General features: G+C 41.1%; 2 protein-coding genes across 3 annotated transcripts in view; one reads left to right on the top strand and one right to left on the bottom strand.

Annotated features, from left to right (window-relative positions):
- The window catches only part of KAT14 (lysine acetyltransferase 14), a 41,321-nt gene extending 34,632 nt beyond the window's left edge, over positions 1–6,689 (top strand). The window contains exons 9-10 of the mRNA XM_049774330.1: positions 1,810–2,000; positions 6,355–6,689. Of these exons, the coding sequence (XP_049630287.1) occupies positions 1,810–2,000; positions 6,355–6,528 (365 nt within the window). The 3' untranslated portion in view covers positions 6,529–6,689. The remainder of the gene's footprint in view (positions 1–1,809; positions 2,001–6,354) is intronic.
- Positions 1–22,512, bottom strand: part of SNX5 (sorting nexin 5) — a 1,173,556-nt gene that overhangs the window by 215,142 nt on the left and 935,902 nt on the right. The window lies entirely within an intron of this gene.

Below are 22,512 nucleotides of genomic sequence, written 5' to 3'. Positions count from 1 at the left end.
AAACATCACTGGCTTTGAAAATAAGAGTAAACCTAGTAGGACATGTCATTTTATCAGCTTTAGCAGTGTTTTTTTTTTAGGGGGAGGTGTTGGGTTTTTTTTTTGGGGGGGGGGGTCAAACCCGGCAGCACTCAGGGTGTGCTGGATCTACGCTCAGAAATTGCTCCTGGCAGGCTCAGGGGACCATATGGGATTTCAGGATTTGAACCATCGTCCTTCTATATGCAAGGGAAATACCCTACCTTCATGCTATCTCTCCGGTCCCTTAGCAGTGTTTTTAGACCAAAGACATTAAAGGAATATATTTGAATTATTAAATATACTTTTGAGGGGCTGGAGAGATAGCATGGGGGTAGGACATTTGCCTTCCATGGAGAAGGATGGTGGTTTGAGTCTCGGCATTCCATATGGTCCCCTGAGCCTGTAAGGAGCCCCTGAGCACTGCCAGGTGTGACCCCAAAACCAAATATATATATGTGTGTGTGTGTGTGTGTGTGTGTATATATATATTTTTTGGGGCGGGGGCTAGAGAGATAGTACAATGGGTAGGGTGCTTTATACACAGCTGACCTGGGTTCAGTCCCCAGCACCTCATTGGTCTCCCAAATCCCACCAGGAGTAATGACTAAGTACAGCCAGGAGTAAGACATGAGCACTGCAGGGTATGGCCCCAAAACAAGAATAAATACTTTTTTTTTTTTTTTTTTTTTGGTTTTTGGGCCATACCCGGTGGTGCTCAGGGGTTACTCCTGGCTGTTTGCTCAGAAATAGCTCCTGGCAGGCACGGGGGACCATATGGGACACCGGGATTCGAACCAACCACCTTTGGTCCTAGATCGGCTGCTTGCAAGGCAAACGCCGCTGTGCTATCTCTCTGGGCCAAGAATAAATACTTTTTTAACAAACAAACAAATAATAAAAAAGACTTTTTTAGCAGATCTACTTAATAATTTTTGGGGGGACCACACCCATTTGACGCTCAGGGGTTACTCCTGGCTATGTGCTCAGAAATCGCCCCTGGCTTGGGGGGAACATATAGGAGGTGGGAGATTGAACCGCGGTCTGTCCTACGCTAGTGCTTGCAAGGCAGACACCTTACCTCTAGCGCCACCTTCCTGGCCCCACTACTTAATAATTTTGTTTTGAAATAAAAAGGAAATAATATATGTCTTAACCAATATTAAGAAAGATTTTATCAGGATGAGAGTTGTGTCATCTTTATTAAGCTAGAGATGTGTATTATTGATAGCACAGTTGTGCTTGTTCTAGTGGGAGTGGTATGGGGGACTAGAGCAACAGTCTGAGAGCATCTGTCTCCTACTCTTTCCCTATGTGCTTTCCATCTATTGTGCTTGGAAACATCTTTTAACAATTAATGTGTAGCAATTGTACAGAAAAGCCTATAGATCACATATATTCAGGGTAAAGGGTGTAAGCAACTAAAGGAGAACCAAGGAATATGTACCCAGGCCTGTGAGCTCAAGGTCACTGAGACCCTGAAAAGTGTGCCAGATGACAGAAGTGGTGGAAAAGGCTAAGTATAAAGCCAGGTGTGTGCATTATCTACTGCCTGTCTGCTTTCAGTGTTCCTACATAGACAAGCTGATGTTCTATTATTTCTTAAAATTTTATGATCTGAATGAGTGGTATCAGGGGTAGTAAGTTGGTGTGTAGTTTCAGTTGTTTTTTTAGCATCCAGATATAGCTACCAGTACTGACTGAACAACTAGGAGCTGCTAATTCCAGTTTTTGGAATCACTAATTCCAGAACGTACAGATTTTGAGTCTCCGTTGTCTCGTCTCTTTTAGGCATTGACCTGTCTGAGTGCCTACAGTATCCGGACTTCAGCGTTGTTGTCCTCTATAAGAAGGTCATCATTGCCTTTGGCTTCATGGTTCCTGACGTCAAGTATAATGAAGCTTATATTTCTTTCCTCTTTGTCCATCCTGAGTGGAGAAGAGCTGGGATTGCAACCTTCATGATTTACCACCTCATTCAGGTAAGTTGTGTTCATCCTCTGCTGTCCTCCCTGGGGTCATTTCTGAGGTACTGGGAGAAAAACAAGATGAAGATGGAATGATTGCCTCAGAAACCGTGGGAAAGAAGAGTCACATTTATTCACAAAGTATTAGAATGCACAGACCAAAATAAGATTGCTGGGCTCTAGTTATAAAAGACTGGTGCTAGATGAGGCCAGAGCAATAGCACAGCAGGTAGGACATTTGCCTTGCATACAGCTGGCCAGGTTCCATTCCCAGCATCCCATGTGGTCTCCTGAGCCTGCCAAGAGTAATTTCTGAGCTTAGAGGCAGTAGGACCTGAGCACCGCTGGTTGTGGCCCCAAAGAAAAAAGTAAAAAAAAAAAAAAAAACTGGAGCTGGAGCTGGAGTATATGGTAGGTCACTTACCTTGCACATGGTTGATGCTTGTTCTATCCTTGCACCCATTTTGTACCCCTGAATACTACCAAACATCATCCCTAAGCACTGCTGAGAGTGACCCCCAAACCACAATAAATAGTTAGTAAATAAAATTGGTTTGTGATGATGATGAAAACCAAATGAGAAAATGTCAAAAGGCAGTCCCCAAAGCACTTAGACTACGTAAAGATCCACTTCTTTTAGTATTACATTTGCCATGACCCTGAGAACTAGAACAGTCATTTTCAAGTCTTTTTAAACTTGTTTTTTTTTACTTTTTGTTTTGTTTTGTTTGGAGACCACAACTGGAGGTGCTCAGGGCTCTTAATTATGTGTTCAGGGATCATTTTTGGTGGACTTGGGATATACCAGAAATCAAAGTAGGATCAGCCATGTGCATAGTACTCTGACTCCAGACCTAAATCCTTTTAAACATTTTAGTAAAACTGTCAAAATCTGTTTCTTACTATTTTAATTTTACTGTTAGTATATAAGCTGACAGTAAAGCCTTCTGAGGCTTGATATTTTAGTTTTGTTTGGGGGATTTTATTGGGTGTTTTTGGGGGGTGCCCTCCCCCTTTTTTTCAGAGCTTACTCCTGGCTCTGCACTCAGGAAGGCTTGGAGAACTATAACTATATGGGTTGCTGAGGATTGAACATGGGTCAGCCAAATGCAAGGCAAATGCCCTACCCACTGTGTATTGCTCTTGCTCTGGCCCCCTTTATTTTAATTTTGAATTGTAATTTTTTGGTTGTTATATCTGTATCACTCTTGAAGAAAACAATATCCACATGTAATGTTTCAAACTTCACACAACCCCAAGCCCCCAGCTTTTCAGGTAACTTTTTTTTTTTCTTTTTTTTTCTTTTTTTTTTTTTAGGACAGAGAAAGGAAAAGGAAAGGAGGGAAGAGGGAAGGGAGGAGAAAAGAGGGAGGGAGGAGGGAAGAAAGTGAGGGAGGAAAGGAGGGAGGGAGGAAGGAGGGAAGAAAGTATGGAGGAAGGAAGGGATCTCAGGTAACTTTTTTAAAAACCATTTAGTTTGGAGGAATGTGTGTTAAATGGGCAACACTTATTTTAAGTTGAGGCTGGAGGTGATAAAATGTTTGAGGGGTATTTGCTTAGTAATTCACAAGAATTCTGTGGAATCTAATATAAAATTTCTACATGAGGAGGGATTTGGAGTAGGAATCTCAAAAAAATCTTTCAAGAAATTGCTTTATCCTTTTTTTAGTTGGCAGTTAGTCTCGCAGGTGAGACCTTCTCAATTACTTCTGCTACAATTCCCCTTTCTGTGCCTGCCCCACTTGGAGAATCCTCCTCTGTGTTCATCTCCGTCTCAGCAACTTATCACAACTGAACTGAACATTCCACTTTATCCTTTCTCTATGGGCCTGAGGGCAGAACAGGGAGGACAGTGGAGTGTGCCTATAACACATAGAGGACTCATTGCTCTGCTGTTTGCCATATAAAGGATATTTGTTTCATCCCACAAAATTTATTCTATGCCTACTTTTATTTATTTATTTAATTTTTGGTTTTTGGCCCACAACAGGTGACGCTTAGGGGTTACTCCTGGCTATGCGCTCAGAAATCACTCCTGGCTTGGGGGACTATATAGGACGCCGGGGGATCAAACCCTCTTTTGTCCTAGGCTAGCACAGGCAAGGCAGACGCCTCACTGCTTGCGCCACTGCTCTGGCCCCTTCCTACCTTTTTTTTTTTTTTTTTTGGATTTTTTTTGAGCCACACCCAATGATGCTCAGGGGTTACTCCTGGTTATGTGCTCAGAAATCACTTCTGGCTTGGAAGACCATATGGGATGCTGGAGGATCGAACCACAGTCCATCCTAGGGTAGTGCTAGCAAGGCAGACGTCTTATCACTCCGTGCCACTGCTCTGGCCCTGTCTGCCTACATTTTTTATAGTACATTACTGTTCATTAATTGTCCTCAGTATACTAGAGATTCTTTTTGTTGTTGTTTTGGTTTTGGGCCACACCTGGTGGTACTCAGGGGTTACTCCTGGATCAGAAATTATTCCTGACAGGTACAGGGAACCATATAGGATACCAGGAATTGAACCCAAGTCAGTCATGTACAAGGCAAATGCCCTGCCTACTGTGCTGTTAAAAATAATCTGCCTGTGTGCAGATCTTCGTCAGGCCGAGAGTGTTGAGCTGTGTATCTGCCCTTAGCACGAGTGCTTCAGTAGAGGTCTTGTGGAAGAACAGATTTGAAAATCCGAAGGAACCTCTCCTTTTTGGTATTTCAGCACCTTCCTCTTTACGAAACAAGTTCTTAGTTGATATTGCTGTTAAGACTGTTGAGGTGGCTGGTCCGAAGGCAGTGGTTTATCAGAACTTATTAACTAACATTAGTAATACAAAAGTTGGTATATAACACCCCCGCCCCCCACTGCTCAATTTGACTGGCTTAAAAAAAAAGACTGTCGAGGTATTTATAGTAGATTCTTTAAAGTAATGATAGAGTGGTCATCACTTTTTGCCCTTAAGGTGATGCTAAATATAGAACACACTTCTGAGAAGCTAGTCCTGTCTATCTGAAAGCGATTGAAGGTGGACTTTGGAATTCAGAAAGTCTATATAAGGATTAGAGGGTAGATCAGTGGTAAGGTGCCTGCCTTGCATGTGGCCGACCCGGGCCTGATTTCTGGCACCCTATTTGGTTCCCAGATCTTGGCAAGAATAAGCTCTAAACACCACCAAGTATAAACAACCCCCTCCTAATTTAGATAGATAGATATATACATATATAACATATAAAAGATTTTCAGGTTCTATAATTAAATTAACCGTAATATTTTGTATCTGGCCACATAATTTATCATCTTTTCTAGTAGGTCTAAGAAGGGCTTTAATTTTGTTTATTTTTGTTTGGGGCTATTTCAGCATGTTGCTCATGAAATCATGTGATGCCAAAGATCAAACCTGGGCCTCCTGCTTGTAAAACATGTGTCCACAGTCCTTTAAGCTATCTCATTAGTTTCAGGAAGGGAATTGGGAGTGGTAGGTGATAGGGCTGGGCTACACCTTCATGGCTCAGGACTTAAAGTTCTGCTCTCAGGGATCACACCTGGTCAGGCTAATAGAACCATATGAGGTGTTAGGGATCAAATCTAGGTCTCCAGCACCAGGAAATGATTATTTTTGTAAACTAGCACAATATCTGGTTTTATAAAGATGAAATTTTCAGGGCCGGGCGGTGGCGCTCGAGGTAAGGTGCCTGCCTTACCTGCGCTAGCCTAGGAGACGGACCGCGGTTCGATCCCCCGGCGTCCCATATGGTCCCCCAAGCCAGGAGCGACTTCTGAGCGCATAGCCAGGAGTAACCCCTGAGCGTCACCGGGTGTGGCCCAAAAACCAAAAAAAAAAAAAAAAAAAAAAAAAGATGAAATTTTCAATTTGATCTCTATTACTTCAAGATTGTCAGAGTGTTTGATATTGATGTTTTTGATGTGTTTCAGTGTAGTTGAGGGCTGGGAGATGACTCTGAAGGTTGGAGCACGTGCTTTGCATGTGGGAACCTGGGGCTCACTCCCTGATGCAGCTTGATTACCTGAGTCCTGGGGGATGTGACATACCCCCCTAAATTCCATAAATGTAATTGAGTCATAAATCAAGTAATTGACAATAAAACATGCTTCTTGGCTCTCTGCTTCAGAGAGAAACACGTACACACAGCCAAAATGCCATCAGTTTTCTCAGTCTTGATGAATGTTTTCTGCAGTGTTTGTCAGCCACAAAATGTCATTCAGTTTCCAGCTGTTGCTAGGTGTTGCAATGTCTCAGCTGCAGTCCCTTCGTCTTTGGTTTCCATAACTCACTACCTACACTTAAAAGAGTTTCTTCACCTACTCATTTTCCCTCCGGCTTTTTTCATTTGCATCTTGTGTTTTTCCACCCTCCTGGCAGACCTGCATGGGCAAGGATGTGACCCTTCACGTCTCAGCAAGCAACCCTGCTATGCTGCTGTACCAGAAGTTTGGATTCAAGACTGAAGAATATGTCTTAGATTTTTATGATAAATATTACCCCTTGGAGAGTACAGAGTGCAAACATGCTTTCTTTCTGAGGCTCCGACGCTGACTGTGAAGACAAGCCCTTAATGGAGCGGCCCTTAGAGAATGGTCTCTGTGTAGACCTGAGAGTGATTGTGCATTTCACTGTGGATTCTGATTTTGGCTGCCACGAGATGTTTTTTCAGAGCTTTCAGCTGAGGTGAGAAAAGCAGTGATGAACTGTGAGCAGCCCCGAGACTCCTTTCGTTAACTGACACTGAAAGATGCTGCTCTCCTCCTTCTTACTGAAAGTTCTAAGAGTAAAAGAATATTCACATTGATATTCTTGGTGAGTGAATCAGCCCTAATGTAAAGGATGAGAAAATGTGATAGCTGTTAAAGATTTGTGTGATGTCCTTCCTGAGAGGATGGGAGTCTATGCGATGTCCACATCAAAGGATGCCAGCCCTTCCCCAGCCTCTGCTGTGTTGGGGACCACTGAGGCGCTGAAGTTTAGTTTCTTTCCCTGACTAATCAGAGTCAGAAGAAAATGTTTTGTAAACACATCATTTCAGTTATTTTATTATGATGTATTTCTCACTGGGGTCTGAGCCTGGTGTCTGCAGAATCTTATTTCCTCTCAGGACTTTGAAGCTGATTTGGGCTTGTTACAGTTGGACAACCAGTTCTTTGGATTGTTCTCTTGGATGGAGACATGGCTGGTGAACATGTGTGCAGGCCTTTAGACTGTTGTATTTGTGGATGTTGGAGATGGCTTGTCAATCAAGTTTTTGCAGATCCAGTTGGAACATTTCCAAAAGTATTGTATTCTCAAATAAAAATGTTTTCTTGTAATAGCTTATGGCCAGAGCTTTCAATCTTACCAATTCCCATTCCAACTTTCAGTTAAAAGTTAAAAGCATTAATTTGGAGACCCACCTATCACAGGTAGGGCGCTAGTTTTTCACATGACTAACCAGGACCGAGGTTGGGTCCCCAATACCACATACAGTTCCTCAAATTTCTCTTGGAGTGATCTCTGAGCACAAAGTCAGGGGTAAGCCCTGAGCACAGTCAGACATGACCCCAAAGCTGCCCCCCCCCAAATGCTTTAAAGCAATAGCTATTTTGGGAACGTGAATTTCTTCTAGAATCCAAAGAATATTCTCTAAAAAATTGTGCTTCCGGGCAGTGGTGCTAGAGGTAAGGTGCCTGCCTTGCCTGCGCTAGCCTTGGATGGACCGCGGTTCAATCCCCTGGTGTCCCATATGGTCCCCCAAGCCAGGAGTGACTTCTGAGTGCATAGCCAGGAGTAACCCCTGAGCATCACTGGGTGTGGCCCAAAAACAAAAAAACAAAACAAAAAAAAATTGTGCTTGCACATTTAGAATCTCATTTCAGAAACCTGTGAACCACCTGCTAAGAGCTTTCTTCTAGAGGCTCTCCTCAGGCCAGCTTGATTCTCTTCACTCAAGAAGCTTGAGCCTCCTTTGTCAAGAAAATCTGTACCCTTAGTAAACAGTTCCATCTCCACCCCACAGTGTGTAAGCTACTGGAACAGCATGCCTCCTTCCTTTTTTTTTCCACACTTGCTTCTTTCCATTTAGGAGTTTTCTATCTTTAAAAACTTTTGTGGACTTAATTGAAAATCCATGAAGTCAGGGCCTGAGCCTTAGCACAGCGGTAGGCATTTGCTTTGCATGCAGCCGACCCGGGATGGACCTGATTTCGATCCCTGGCATCCCATATGGTCCGTCAAGCCTGGCATTTCTGAGTGCAGAGCCAGGACTAACCCGAGTGCCGCTGGGTGTGTCCAAAAAACAAAGAAAAAGAAAACCCATGAGGTCAAAGTATAGAAATGATGTTTTCCAAGCATAGAAATAAAAGTGTGATTATTGTACATGAATGATCAACATTTGTTGTAGTAAAGCAAGTGAAGTGCTTCCATAACTTAAAGGAACTGAAGAAATCTGTGATTGCTATTTTTCCCCCCTGCTGTGCTGGATCTCTCATAGTGCAAGGCAAGCATTAGCTCAGTGCACTTTATCCTTGGTTCTCTATTTTTCAAAAAGGGAACAAGAAAACCCTATCACCATTATCCAGTAAATATCTGGATTTGCCACTTTTCCTTCCTTTCCCCTTTTGTTTTTAGCTAAAATATTTTGAAATGTATGCCAGGTATGTTTCTGTTTATTTGGGGAGGCATTTTTTTAATATGAACATTTTTTTACATTATCTTGATGTATATTATCTCTCCTTACAAGAGATTAATAGGCATATGAAATTAATAGGCATATGTAGAGAGAAAGGAGGCCTCAGAAATGAGGCTTTTACAGTTGATTGGTCTGAACCAGTGTCCAAGTAGAATCCTCTTGACTGTCCTGTTTGTAGTTTTTTTTCTAGACTTGCCCACTGGGACAAGGCCACTCACTAAGCCAGTATTAAGAAGTTGTTGGAGGGGCCGGGCAGTGGCGCTAAAGGTAAGGTGCCTGCCTTGCCTGCGCTAGCCTTGGACGGACCGCGGTTCGATCCCCCGGTGTCCCATATGGTCCCCCAAGTCAGGAGCAACTTCTGAGTGCATAGCCAGGAGTAACCCCTGAGCGTTACTGGGTGTGGCCCAAAAACCAAAAACCAAAAAAAAAAAAAAAAAGTTGTTGGAAATACTTAATTAGCCTAATAAAAGTGGTACTTTTTATTTATTTATTTTAATATCTTTAGGCACCAATGTTACAAACATGTTTGTAGTTGGGTTTCGGTTATAGAAAAGAACATTCCCCTTCACCAGTTCAATTTTCACACCACTAATGCCCCTCATCTTCTTTCTCCCCCACCCTCCTGCCAGTCTCCAGGACAGGAATTCTATTTCTCTCATTCACTACCATTGTCATAATAGTTGTTGGTGTAGTTATTTCTCTAACTGCATTCACCAATCTTTATGGTAAGCTTCATATCATGGGCTGGTCCTTCCAAACTTCATCTCTATTGTCTTTGGATAATATTACTATACTATCTTTTATTTTTCTTAAATCCCACTAAGTGGGATTTAAATCCATTAAGTACCACTTAAACCTATTAAGTAGTACTTAATGGAGCTAAATGATATCACATCGATTTGGGCATTTGCCTTGCACGTGGTCAACCCCAGTTCGATCCCGAGTTTGGTCCCTCGAATCTTCCTGGAGTAATTTCTGAGTGCAGAGCCAGGAGTAACCTCTGAGCACTGCTGGATGTGGCCCCAAAATAAAACAAGCAAACAAAAAGTGGTAGTTAACAATGCTGGAGGTCAGGGCTGAGGTGTTGAATACTTTTAAATAGCCATGTTTAGGTAAATTTTAGTCATAATTTGTTTAGAAACTTAGTTTAAGAGTGGCTAGGCTTGGGGGGTTGTTTTTCTATAAAAGCTGATACAGGATTTTCAAAAACTGAGAGACCCTTCAGGTGTCATTTTTGAGGTGCCTAGATATCCTCTAACTGTGTTCAGTCACCCCTTAGGTCAGAGGTGGTGAACACACAGCTCTCAAGCTGCATGCGGCTCCTGGCCAAAATGAATGTGGCTCATTGCCTCTTATCATTATTTTGTATACTGTGACTCTTTGATAAGTTTGGATTTTGTTCTGCTGCTTCTGAGGAGAGACCTCTGAGGAGAGATCTCCTAGCACGCAGTCCTGCCCCCAGGCTGCGTCCTCTCATCTCCCATCCCTCGGAGACAACTGCATGTGCCAGCAAGCAGGGAGGACCCTTGTGTCACATGTTGGGTCACATCTTGCCATTAGTTCTTAGTGTGTAGGACGCAGTACACCCTCGCCATCACTGCAGGAGTTTTACCTTCACTCAAAATGGCAAAATGCAATATGTGTTTAATAGATTATTATTAAAATTAGATGCTTTTTGTGAGTGTTTGTCTGTTTTGGCAGGTCACTGTGTGGTGTGGCTCTCTGACTCTCACAGTTTAAAATTTTGGCCCTTTGTGTCGAACTTGTTCGCCACCCCTGCCTTAGGTGGTAGCCTTTAAGAAGCACGCAATAGGGTTTTGAGAATGTACTTAAAAGTATTTTAAATTTGGGACAAGAGTGATAGCACAGAGGTAGGGCATTTGTCTTGCACATGGCCAACCCAGGACAGATCTGGGTTCAATCCCTGGCATTTCACATGATCCCGCAAAGCCTGCCAGGAGTAACCCCTGAGCACCACTGGGTGTGGCCCCCAAAACTATCATACTGGCCAGAGCAATAGCACAGCAGTAGGGCATTTGCCTTGGATGTGGCTAAACAGGGATGGACTCAGGTTCAATTCTTGGCATTCCTTATGGTCCCCTGAGCCTGCCAGGAGAGATTTCTGAGTGAAGAGCCAGGAGTAACCACTGAGAACTGCTGGGTGTGGTACCCTCCCCCAAAAAAAGTATTTTAAATTTGAGCTGGAGTAGTAGCTCACAAAATTCCAGGAACCATATTAACTCCTCAGTATATCTGTCTCTAGGTCCTCAAGAACTGGGTCTCTCATTCCAGAAGAGGCATGAACCCAGACAAAGATGACACTGGGGCCCGAGGTAAAGTACAGGGCTGAGGATGCTTGCCTTGCCAGCAGCCCAGTCCAGTTTGATCCCTGGCTTCAAAAAATAGTTCCCTGAGCCCCACCAGGAGAGAAAGCTAAGCACATTCAGGAATAATCCCTGAGCACTACCAGATATGCTCCAAACTGAATAAAAAATTAGACTTTAAGGCATACTAGGACTTCTGGCAAAATGGCAATATAGAGCTTAGTACACGGAAGCACAACACATCCCATGGAAGTACAACCAGTAATGAACTGCCTTTCACAGAAAAAAACCTCATCCACTCAACCTGGTGTGCCCTTGACACATGTATCTGGATATCTGAAACAGTGTGATGGTATGGTATCAGAGGGAGGATATCAGAGGGGGGATATCACTGAGGTTGATACTTCAGATGGACCTTACCTATTAAGGGACAGTTCAAACCCATAGAAATGACTCCCACTTTCAGATAGGTCAAAGATAGTACTGTTATAAAACAATTCAAGTTCCTCAAAACAACAAACAAACTGAGTCCCAAGATTTTAGACTGTTAGTTGGACAAGTTAAGTTCTCCAATTCTTCTACCCCTTTAGGGACTAGACCAGCCATTGAATCATGGTCCAGAGGTGAACTGTAAAACTGCCTTTTGGCACAGATGTATTAGGAGTGTCCATGGAAGTGAAGGGTCTGCATGTGTTGTATGAAATCTAGATTTTTCTCTTACCCACTTCCAACAGGCAATCTAACGATCAATCACAGTTTTTTTTGTTTGTTTGTTTGTTTTGTGGAGCCACACCCAGTGATGCTCAGGGGTTACTCCTGGCTATGTGCTCAGAAATCACTCCTGAAAAGAAAAAAAAGAAATTGATCCTGGCTCAGGGAACCATATGGAACACCAGGTATCAAACCCAGGTCTGCCCTGGGTCAGCAGCGTGCAAGGCAAACATCCTACCCCTGGTCCCTCCATCACAGTTTTTTTTTAATTTTAAATACTACTAACCTCCCCTCTGCATCATAGCCAAGGTAAAAGAGAAAATTCTCACACTGATGCCACCATGCCACCAGCAAGAAGAAAAACAACAGCCTATATAGGAAAGAAAATTCTATAGACAACCATTGTAAAAATAAGATGGAATTTTCCCAAGAAATCAATCTCTTTTTTTGATCTGAGGGTCTAGCTTTATTCCAGTACCATACTGTTTTATTTTAATTTTTTATTTTTGATTATGAGAACAATGATGCAAAGAGGAGAAGGTAAAGTTACAGTGGAAGGACAATCGCCCATAAACAGAGTTCTCAAAAGAAATCCCCTTGCTGATGCCTAAATATTGAACTTACAGTCAAAGAACATTAAGAAAAATAAGCAGAACCCATGTACAATTACTTTGTCCACAAGTCCCCAGATTGTAGTACATTATAACATTTCTTAGCAGTACACAAAGCAATCTAAAGCCATGAGATTTATGTGACTCCTTAAACATCGAAGGCATAGTATTTTTTTATATTTTCATGCACATTAGTTTAAGTTAACATCAAAAGTTTAAGGTTATTTTTAAGGGTTAGAGTCAAAAGAATGCAGTAAAAACGGTGTTAGAGTGGCAAATATTGTTTGCATAGGCCCACCAAAATATGGGGACATGGAAAGGAAAAGCCATGGCTTAAATACAAGGAGACCCTGAAGTTTCCTGGCATAAGACTAATTCTAGGCTCCAGGCAAACTAGTTTATTCAATCCAAGTCATTGTCTGTAGTGCCAATACAGTTTTATTTTTCATGCAGTCTCTATTGTTGGCATCAGGTTTCTGTATTAAAGATCCTGGAATCTGCACATCCTATATTGAAGTCAGGCTGGTGTGAGTATCCTCTAGTTTCACCTCACAATTATGGGGCAATACAGAAAGCCCTGTCCTGTAAGCAGGTCATTGTTGTTAAGTCTTCTCAATATTAAGGGAAGTCTCTTTTGAGTAGGTTGATGTCAGGGCAGCGGTAGAGGATTCCTGGTAGAGGATTCCCTCCAGGTGATGTTATAGACAACCTTGGATGTTTCGTAGATGTCTTCCCTAGATCAGGGGTGGATGGAGAATGCCCTTTCTTCTGAGGCCTGTGCCAGGTCTTTATGTCAGTATTCAGGGTGTAAGGTTCCATTTCACTACAAGATTTGTGTGTTCCATCTCTATTAGATAAGAACTTATTTGTATGTATAGTATTTTCCCATTTTAATGTGCCTATGCAAACAAGAAATAAAACCACCTGGCATATCAGAGTATATGGGGGCGTAAGAACACGTCCAACAATACCCATGACTTGGTTCAAACATAAGCATTAAATTGAGGGACTCTTTCACCAAATTCCCTATTGAACAGTTCACAAAGAGAAGAAAAGATAAAAAAAAAAAAAAAAGGTGGGGGGGAATCATCACTGTATAAGAAAATATTCAGCAAGAGTTATAGCCGTAAAAAAACACACACACATAAAATGCTGAAGACATACGTGTCATTTTTATACCTTTTGGAATAGTTGGGAGGGTGTTAAATCCAGGACACCACTTGGTCTGTGACTTAGAACTCTACAGTACTTAAGTTAAAAAGGGTAAATGTGGAGTAATGATGACAGGGGATGAGAGAGTTAAAGAGAAAAATGATTTTTGTAGGTGTGTGCAAAAGGGCAGAGTACAAAATGGACATTCTGCATACATAAAAACATAATTCAATGATAGTACTATTAATGGATACTGTGCATTTTGGTTTTGAAATATGTGAAAATATAGACTGGTTAAGAGATTATCAATGACTGCTTCAAGAAGCTGGGAGACCGGAAGTTCAGGGCCCTTACCCAGCCCCTCCCTAAGGAGCCGAATGGGTAATGGGGGAAAGCCTAGGGTAACTTTAAGCTCCGCCAAAGGACCCACCTCGCTGTCTTACCTAGGTTTGTGGCCCGGGAAAGCCCTGGAGATCTGGAGCAAGGCGGTAGAGGAGTGCTGGGGTCACCCAGGTCCCACACACACACACCCCCAGGCCTGGTTAAGAAGGCCTCCGCCGGGCCCGGAGAGATAGCACAGCGGCGTTTGCCTTGCAAGCAGCCGATCCAGGACCAAAGGTGCTTGGTTCGAATCCCGGTGTCCCATATGGTCCCCCGTGCCTGCCAGGAGCTATTTCTGAGCAGACAGCCAGGAGTAACCCCTGGGCACCGCTGGGTGTGCCCCCCCCAAAAAAGAAGGCCTCCGCCATGCTGAACCCCATGCTGCTAGAGACTCCCCAATAAATCAATCTTAGAGGGCAAATTCAAGACAAATTCAAATTCAAGGCAAATTCAAATTGGAATTGAAGAAGTTAGCAAAAAGTTGAAGAAAGCCATTAAGAAAAAAGGTACAAAATCTGAACTAAACTAATATAAGAGCATAATATCGAGTAAGTTATAAAAGCATAGGGTTTTCTCACCAATAAGATAGAAAATATTTTAAAATTCCAAATAAACGGTGAGTATGAAGAACACAATAAATTAAAGCTAACAATCAAAACATCGCACATAAATCTTATAGAAGAAAGACTTGGAAATTGAAGATCAAATCACAGTAAAGACTTAAATGGGAGAGAGGGAAATCTAACAATCAAGACAGCACTTAAATTCAAATCTTGCAGAAGAAAAACTTGACAACTGAAAATAAAATCACATAAGATAAAAGCTAAGACTTAAATGGAAGAGAGAAATAAGACTTAGGAAAAAGAAAGTACTTCCATAAGAAATATCTGCTTCAGTTAGAAGAGTAGATATCAGCACTATGGGATTACAGAAGGTAAAGAAAAGAAGAGAGCAGAGACTATTCAAAGAAGTAATAGCTGAGAACTCTCATCAGGAAAGAACCACCACATATGTCCTGGACACTCAGAATACTCAAAAGGTTTTAATACAAAATTACACATGCTAAGGAATTGTTGATTTATCAAGTTGTTGATCAAGTATATATGTATGTGTATATATATATGTATATATATATATACATATATATTTTTTTATGGGCCAGAGCGATAGCACAACAGTAGGGCATTCACCTTGCATGTGTCCAACCACAGGTGGGCCCTGATTTCTGAGTGAAGAGCCAGGAATAACCTCTGAGTGCCACCAGGTGTGACCCAAAGAAACTAAAACAAAACTATATATGTATATATAAAAATAATAATTATTACAAAGCGTTTCAACTGAAATTTGAGTCTAGAAGAGAATGGAATGACATTCCCACTTCTACAATAACAACAACACAAGATATTTACACAGACAAAAATTGCTTAACTATGATGAGAGAAATAAAGGTTTTCTCATTAAACATTAAAACATTAAAAAATTAGCCATCTGCAATATAAAGACCTCTTAGAGGAAATCACACACAAAATTGAGCAAGAGAATAGAAATAGGGCCGGAGAGATAGCATGGAGGTAAGGTGTTTGCCTTTCATGCAGAAGGTCATCGGTTCGAATCCCGGCGTCCCATATGGTCCCCGTGCCTGCCAGGAGCGATTTCTGAGCATGGAGCCAGGAGTAATCCCTGAGCACTGCCGGGTGAGACCAAAACAACAACAACAACAACAACAACAACAAAAAAAAAAAGAGAATAGAAATACCATAGCATAAACAAACAGTAGTAGGAGACAGCCAGAAATAAATAAATAAATAAATAAATAAATAAATAAATAAATAAAAGACAGGGAGCTGAAGAGATAGTGGTGGGTGTTTGCCTAACACGCAGCTGATTCAAAACAGACTGTGGTTTGCATCCCAGCATCCCATATGGTCCCCCGTGCCTACCAAGAGCGATTTCTGAGGGTAGAGCCAGGAGTAAACCCTGAGTGCTGCTGGGTGTGACCCAAAAACCAAAAGGAAAATAAGGGCATATAAAGCCAAGAAACAATACAGTGGGTAAGGCACTTTCTTGCATGTATGTGGCAGATCCCCAGCATCACACATGGTACCCTAAGCACTATCTAGAGTGATCTCTGACTGAGTATAAGCCCTGAATACAACTGGATGTTGTCCCCAAAAAACAAACAAGAGAAAGAGATAATGACTCAATACCAACACACGCAAAAAAAGATTCGGAACAAATTTATTTAGAAGATAAAAAATAATCACAGAAGTGAAAAGAGAAACAACAGGGAGGAAAATAACATACAAATCAGTAAGAAAACATCACAAAATGGCAGTAAGCCCCTGATAAATGTACAGACAAATGCTTTCCCAGTGAGCAACACCCCCACTTCAACTCTTAGAAATAGCTCAACGGGGGGCCGAAGAGATAGCATGGAGGTAAGGCATTTGCCTTTTATGCAGAAGGACGGTTTTTCAAATCCTGGCATCCCATATGGTTCCCCGTCCTTGCCAGGGGCGATTTTCTGAGCGTAGAGCCAGGAGTAACCCCTGAGCACAGCTGGATGTGACCCCCCCAAAACAAAACAAAACAAAATGCCAGTCAAATCCACAATGAGATATCACCTCACACTGAAGAATGACCTATAGCAAAAACATTGGAAACTCAGAAAAGTCCTTAGGGTAGGATCCCGTTGGCAAGTAAAAAACAAGCAGACTTGAGGGGGAAAAAAGACTTCTACTTTGTGCAAGAAATGGGACCTGAAAATTTTTCCTACTGATTGGGAGAAACTATCTGTACAATCTCAAAAAAAAAAAAAAAAAAAAAAAAAAAAAAAAAAAAAAAACAAGCAGAATAGTGGGAGAGAGACAGTACAGTGATTCAAGTGCTAACCTTGCATGTGGCCAACCCTGGTTTGATCCCCATATATTGTCCCCCAAAGCTCCACCAGGAATTATCCCGAGTGCAGAGCCAGTAGTAAGTCCAGAGCACCACCTGGGTGTTCTCAAAAACATAAAAAAAGAGGGGCAGTGAGCAGTTAGAGAAAATGAGTAGGCATTTCCTTAAAGATGATGTAAAGATGCCCAACAGGTATGTGAAAAAGTGTTCACTGATTATCAGGGAAATGTACAGCCAAAAGGTGTATATCAAAATGTCTGGAAACAGTGCTGATCAGGATGTGATGATGAAAAGGAACTCACATTAGTGGAACTTGCCTGGTTCCTCCTCTTTGAGAAATGTTTTGGAGATTCCTCAACAAGAGCAGAGCTTCCACATGACTCTGCTACTCCACTCCTAGGCTCCATCCCCAAGACCACAACATTTCAAAAGGACACGTGTATACCTATGTGTATCAAAAATTACAGTAGCCAAGATTGGTGTGTGTGTGTTTGTGTGTAAATCCCTAGTGTCAGGAAAAGATAAGTAGATAATGAAATTGTGGTATATATATGCAATGGAATACTATTCAGCGATGATAAGAAATATTGCAGTCTGCTGCAACTGGGATGCAATTAGAGCATATCATAGTAAGTATAGTGAGTCAGAAAAACACAAATGAGGGAAGGGGCTGGAGTGGTGGCACAAGTGGTAAGGCATTTGCCTTGCATGTGGCTGACATAAGATGAACCTCGGTTCCATCTCCTGGTGTCCCATGGTGCCCCAAGCCAGGAGTGATTTCTGAGAGCATAGCCAGGAGTAACCCCTGAGCATCACCGGGTGTGGCCCAAAAACAAACAGAAAACACAAACACCATATGATTTTGCTCACATGTGGAGATATAGTCTGGCATTACACAATCCCCATTAGAAATAAACATTGAGGTATGGTCAGTAGACCTGATCTGAGGGTGCTGAGGGTGGGGAGAAGGAAGTGGGGATGTAGGGAAGGACATTGGGATAATAGTACAAGAGTTTTCACACTCTGGTGGTGGGTGGTATAGCAATACTGCAAGTATAAATATTAGTACTATTTAAAAAGAAAACTAAAGAGATGTTGTAAATAAACACTGTTGGTAAGAATGTGCCAAAAATTGTGCCATGATACAATCTCAATAGGAATACAGACTGATATAATTTCTGTGGGAAACAGTATGGAGATTACTTAAACATGAAAAATATACTCTTCTGAGGCATTTATCAAAGAATAATATAACACAAATTTAAAGAAATATTTATACTCCTATTTTCATAAGTCTATTATTCACAATAGCTAAAATATTAAAATATCCTAAGTGCCTATAAACAGAAGACTGTATGAAGAAGTTATTGTGACTGAGAGAGGTGTGTATATCAATGAAATACTAGCAATCATTTTAAAAAAACATCTTTTGGGGCTCAGAGAGATAGCATAGCGGCTTTTGCCTTGCAAGCAGCCTATCCAGGACCTAAGATGGTTGGTTCGAATCCCGGTGTCCCATATGGTCCCCCGTGCCTGCCAGGAGCTATTTCTGAGCAGACAGCCAGGAGTAACCCCTGAGCACAGCTGGGTGTGGCCCAAAAACCAAAAAAAAAAAAAAAAAACCCAACATCTTTTTTTTTTAACATAATTTTAATTTTGATCATAGTGGCTTACATATTGTTGACAATAATATTTTAGGTACATATTTACATAAAATCAGGGGGGATTCCCATCACCGGTTTGTCTTCCCCACTCCTCCGTTTTTGTCCTACCTTCCATATCCTCTTCCCTTACCCCCAGGGCTACTAGAATATGTGGTCCCCTCTGTACCTATCCTGTTACTTCGTAGTCTTACACCTGTTTGGTCCTGATGCCTCCTTTATTTCCCCCTCTAATTGGGGGGCAGGACTAGCTAGTTCAAGTTATGTGGTTTTGTTTGAAGAGGAGAAAAATAATAAACTGGGGTAAAAGTCTAATACGCTGGGAATAAGCAGAATTCTTTTAGAGGCTCTCGCCATCGGTTTGAGAGACGAAGGAGAAAAAGAAGGTGAAACAGTCCACCCCTACGAAATGAAGTGTCAAATATCTATTAAGAGTTCCAACAATAACGCTAAGCACCCCAAAAACAGAACAAAACAAACAAACAAACAAAAAATGTCGTGGTCTTGAGAAAGGCATCATGGCAGAGCCCATGAAGAGGGAAAAGAAGGGGCCTGAGAGATCACATGGAGGCAAGGCGTCTGCCTTTCATGTAGGAGGTCATCGGCTCGAATCTCTGCGCCCCACATGGTCCCTCATGCCCGCCAGGGGCAATCTCTGAGCCACGAGCCAGGCATAATTCCTGAGCACTGCCGGGTGCCACCCAGAAATCTGAAAAGAAGAAAAAAAAAGAGAAAAAAAAGGAGAAAAAAAGATAAGTGGGGGGCAATAACTTCAATAACCACACTAAAACAAAGAAATCGACCAAAAATAGATAGGTAAATAAAAATAATAATAGTAGTACATGAAGATAAAACGTAATATATGAAAAATAAACAATGTGGTTTTTTTTTTCCCTCCTGCCCAGGCACAGTAAATATTGGGGTCATTCAAAAAGGGATTCACATGGCCTAAGAGATATGGGATTTCTCCGTCCTTGGAGTATATTGTCATAGACTCTGTTCATGATCCTTTATTCTCCCGGTGGTGCATTTGTGGAGTTTGGGAGGCTTCTGCTCCATCCTGGGTGTTATAGTGAGACCTCTGTATCTAGAGATCTCAGTATCTGCACAGTTACAGGGGTGGGACTTATGATGAAGTCAGTCTTTGTGGTTGTAGAAGTTCTGTTCCCTCCGTGTCACTCCAGTCCATCTTCTGTGATTGGTGGTCTTGGTCTTGGCACTAACCCTGGGATGGCACCTAGGATAGAGCCTTTCCTTGCGTTCCCAGAAGCCCCATTCCGTTACAGTTGTCTCTGCCAGACCTTTGGAACTGGGGATCATGGTTGTTGTGCAGGTCGTAGCTCAAACCCTAGGCTAGGGCTTTTTTATTGGACCCAAGATATATACAGTCTGGTCATGGTTCTAGCAGCCAGTCCTCTGTAGATCGCGTTTTTGGCTTCTGGACCTACCAGCGGGTGACAAATCTTCTGATTTTGTCTTATCGGTGGCTGGTAGGGCAGGATAACCTGCTCTTAAATCAAGTTGTTCCCCTTTTCCTCGGTGTCAGGATATCGTATTAGAACTGGCACTCGTTGGTGTTCCAGCAGTAATAAGGTTGTTCCGGATGGGGTTTGTTACCTGCAGCTGTTGTGAAGGACTGTGCCATTTCTGTGACTGGGATCCAGGGTTCAAGGTTGGATGGATGGGATCTAATCTCCTGAGGTCTAAGTTGATTCCACATGACATATTTTCAAGGTAGGAGTTATCCCTGTATTGTAAACAACTCTGAGTTTCTATCTCTAGTAGATAAAAGCTCTTTTTTTATGTGAAAGCTTTCCCCTTTTTTTAGTGTGCCTTTGCAGAGAGAAATGGTGCTATGTTATATTGCTGGTGCCTTTGGGGGTGGACAGAGAGGAAAACAAAAACAGGTCACATACCCAAAAAAAGATTAGAAAAAAATAGGATTAAAAATGTATGTGCTCACATATGTATATGTGGACAAGAAAGTTAAAAAATGAATTAACGGAGTATATAAAGGACCAAAGAGGTGCAAAATACTACCTTACATTTGGGGAAAGGCAGGTAAAGAGGAGGTGTAATACAGGTCTTATGTTTAAAAACCCAACATCTTTTTTAATTAAAATGATCCCTTTGGAACAAAACAAACTTGAAGCTATTATGCTAAGTGAAATAAGGAAGTAAAAGACAATAGATGGTTTCACCTAGGCATTGGAAATTAAAATTTGGCTCAGGAGTGGTAAAAATTATAGATATGGTGTTCCCCTGCAGTTTTGTAGCATTGTAAACCAGTAGAAGTTGATGAGGAAAACGTTTTGATAGACATTCTAGAAAATGAAAGTAGTCCATCAACTAGAGACAATATTTAAAAAGTCATATGTAAGCTTTTATGGAGAGACTCTAGAAAGAACTCCTACAAATAAACAAAAATACAAATGGTCTTGCATATACTTTCATTGGTAAATTATATAGCATTTTAAGGAAGAAAAGCCAGATACCGGAGTCGGAGAGATAGCACAGCATAGAACATTTGCTTTGCACATGGCCAACCCTGGTTTGATCCCCAATATTCCATGTGATCTCTGAGCCTGCCAGGAGCAATATCTGAGTGCAGAGCCAGGAGTAACTTCTGAGCGTTGCCAGGTGTGACCAAAAACAACCCCCCAAAAAAGAAAGAAAAAAATCTGAAGATACCAATGTTATACAGTCTCTTCTAGGATAAAAACAAAGGGAACATTTCCTAACTTTTCTATGAGGAAAGGATTATCCTAATACTACAATTAGGGGCCAGAGAGATAGCATGGAGGTAGGGTGTTTGCTTTGCATGCAGAAGGACACTGGTTCGAATCCCAGCATCCCATATGGTCCCCCAAGGCTGCCAGGAGTGATTTCTTCTTTCTTTCTTTCTTTCTTTCTTTCTTCTCTTTCTTTCTTTTCTTTTTCTTTTCTTTTTCTTTTTTCTTTCTTTCTTTCTTTCTTTCTTTCTTCTTTCTTTCTTTCTTCTTTCTTTTCTTTCTTTCTTTCTTTCTTTCTTTTCTTTCTTTCTTCTTTCTTTCTTTCTCTTTCTTTCTTTCTTTCTTCTTTCTTTCTTTTTTTTTCTTTCTTTTCTTTCTTTCTTCTTTCTTTCTTTCTTTCTTTTTCTTTCTTCTTTCTTCTTTTCTTTCTTCTTTCTTTCTTCTTTTTCTTTCATTCTTTCTTTTTTTCTTTCTTTCTTCCTCCTCTCTTCTTCCTTCCTTCCTTCCTCCCTTCCTTCCTTCCTTCTTTCTTTCTTTCTTTCTTTCTTTCTTTCTCTTTCTTTCTTCTTCTTTTCTTTCTTTCTCTCTCTTTCCTTTCTTTCTTTCTTTCTCTTTCTTTCTTTCTCCCTTCCTTCCTTCCTTCCTTCCTTCCTTCTTCCTTTCTTTCTTTCTTTTTCTTTTTCTTTCTTTCTATCTTTCTCGCTTTCTTTTCTTTCTTTCTTTCTTTCTTTCTTTCTTTCTTTCTCTCTTTCCTTTCTTTCTTTCTTTCTTTCTTTCTTTCTTTCTCCCTTCTTTCTTTCTTTCTTTCTCCCTTCTTTCTTTCTTTCTTTCTTTCTTTCTTTTTTCTTTCTTTCTTTTTCTTTTTCTTTCTATCTTTCTCTTTCTTTCTTTCTTTCTTTCTTTCTTTTTTCTTTCTTTCTTTCTCTTTCTTTCTCTTTCTCCCTTCTTTCTTTCTCCCTACTTTCTTTCTTTCTTTCTTTCTTCTTTCTTTCTTTCTTTCTTTTTTCTTTCTTTCTTTCTTTTTCTTTTTCTTTCTTTCTTTCTCTCTCTCTTCTTTCTTTTTCTTCTTTCTTCTCTCTTTTTCCTTTCTTTCTTTCTTTCTTCTTTCTTTCTCTTTCTTCTTTCTTTCTTTCTTTCTTTCTTCTTTCTTTCTTTCTTTCTTTCTTTTTCTTTTTTCTTTTTTCTTTCTTTCTATCTTTCTCTTTCTTTCTTTCTTTCTTTCTATCTTTCTCTTTCTTTCTTTCTTTCTTTCTTTCTCCCTTCCTTTTCTTTCTTTCTTTCTTTCTTTTTCTTTTTCTTTCTTTCTTTCTTTCTTTTCTTCTATCTTTCTCTCTTTCTTTCTTTCTTTCTCTCTCTTCCTTTCTTTCTTTCTCTTTCTTTCTTTCTCCC

Source organism: Suncus etruscus, chromosome 6, assembly GCF_024139225.1.
Source record: "Suncus etruscus isolate mSunEtr1 chromosome 6, mSunEtr1.pri.cur, whole genome shotgun sequence".
Classification (NCBI taxonomy): Eukaryota; Metazoa; Chordata; class Mammalia; order Eulipotyphla; family Soricidae; genus Suncus; species Suncus etruscus.
Note: the sequence above shows the minus strand (reverse complement) of the source record. Positions and strands in the feature narration are given on the sequence as shown.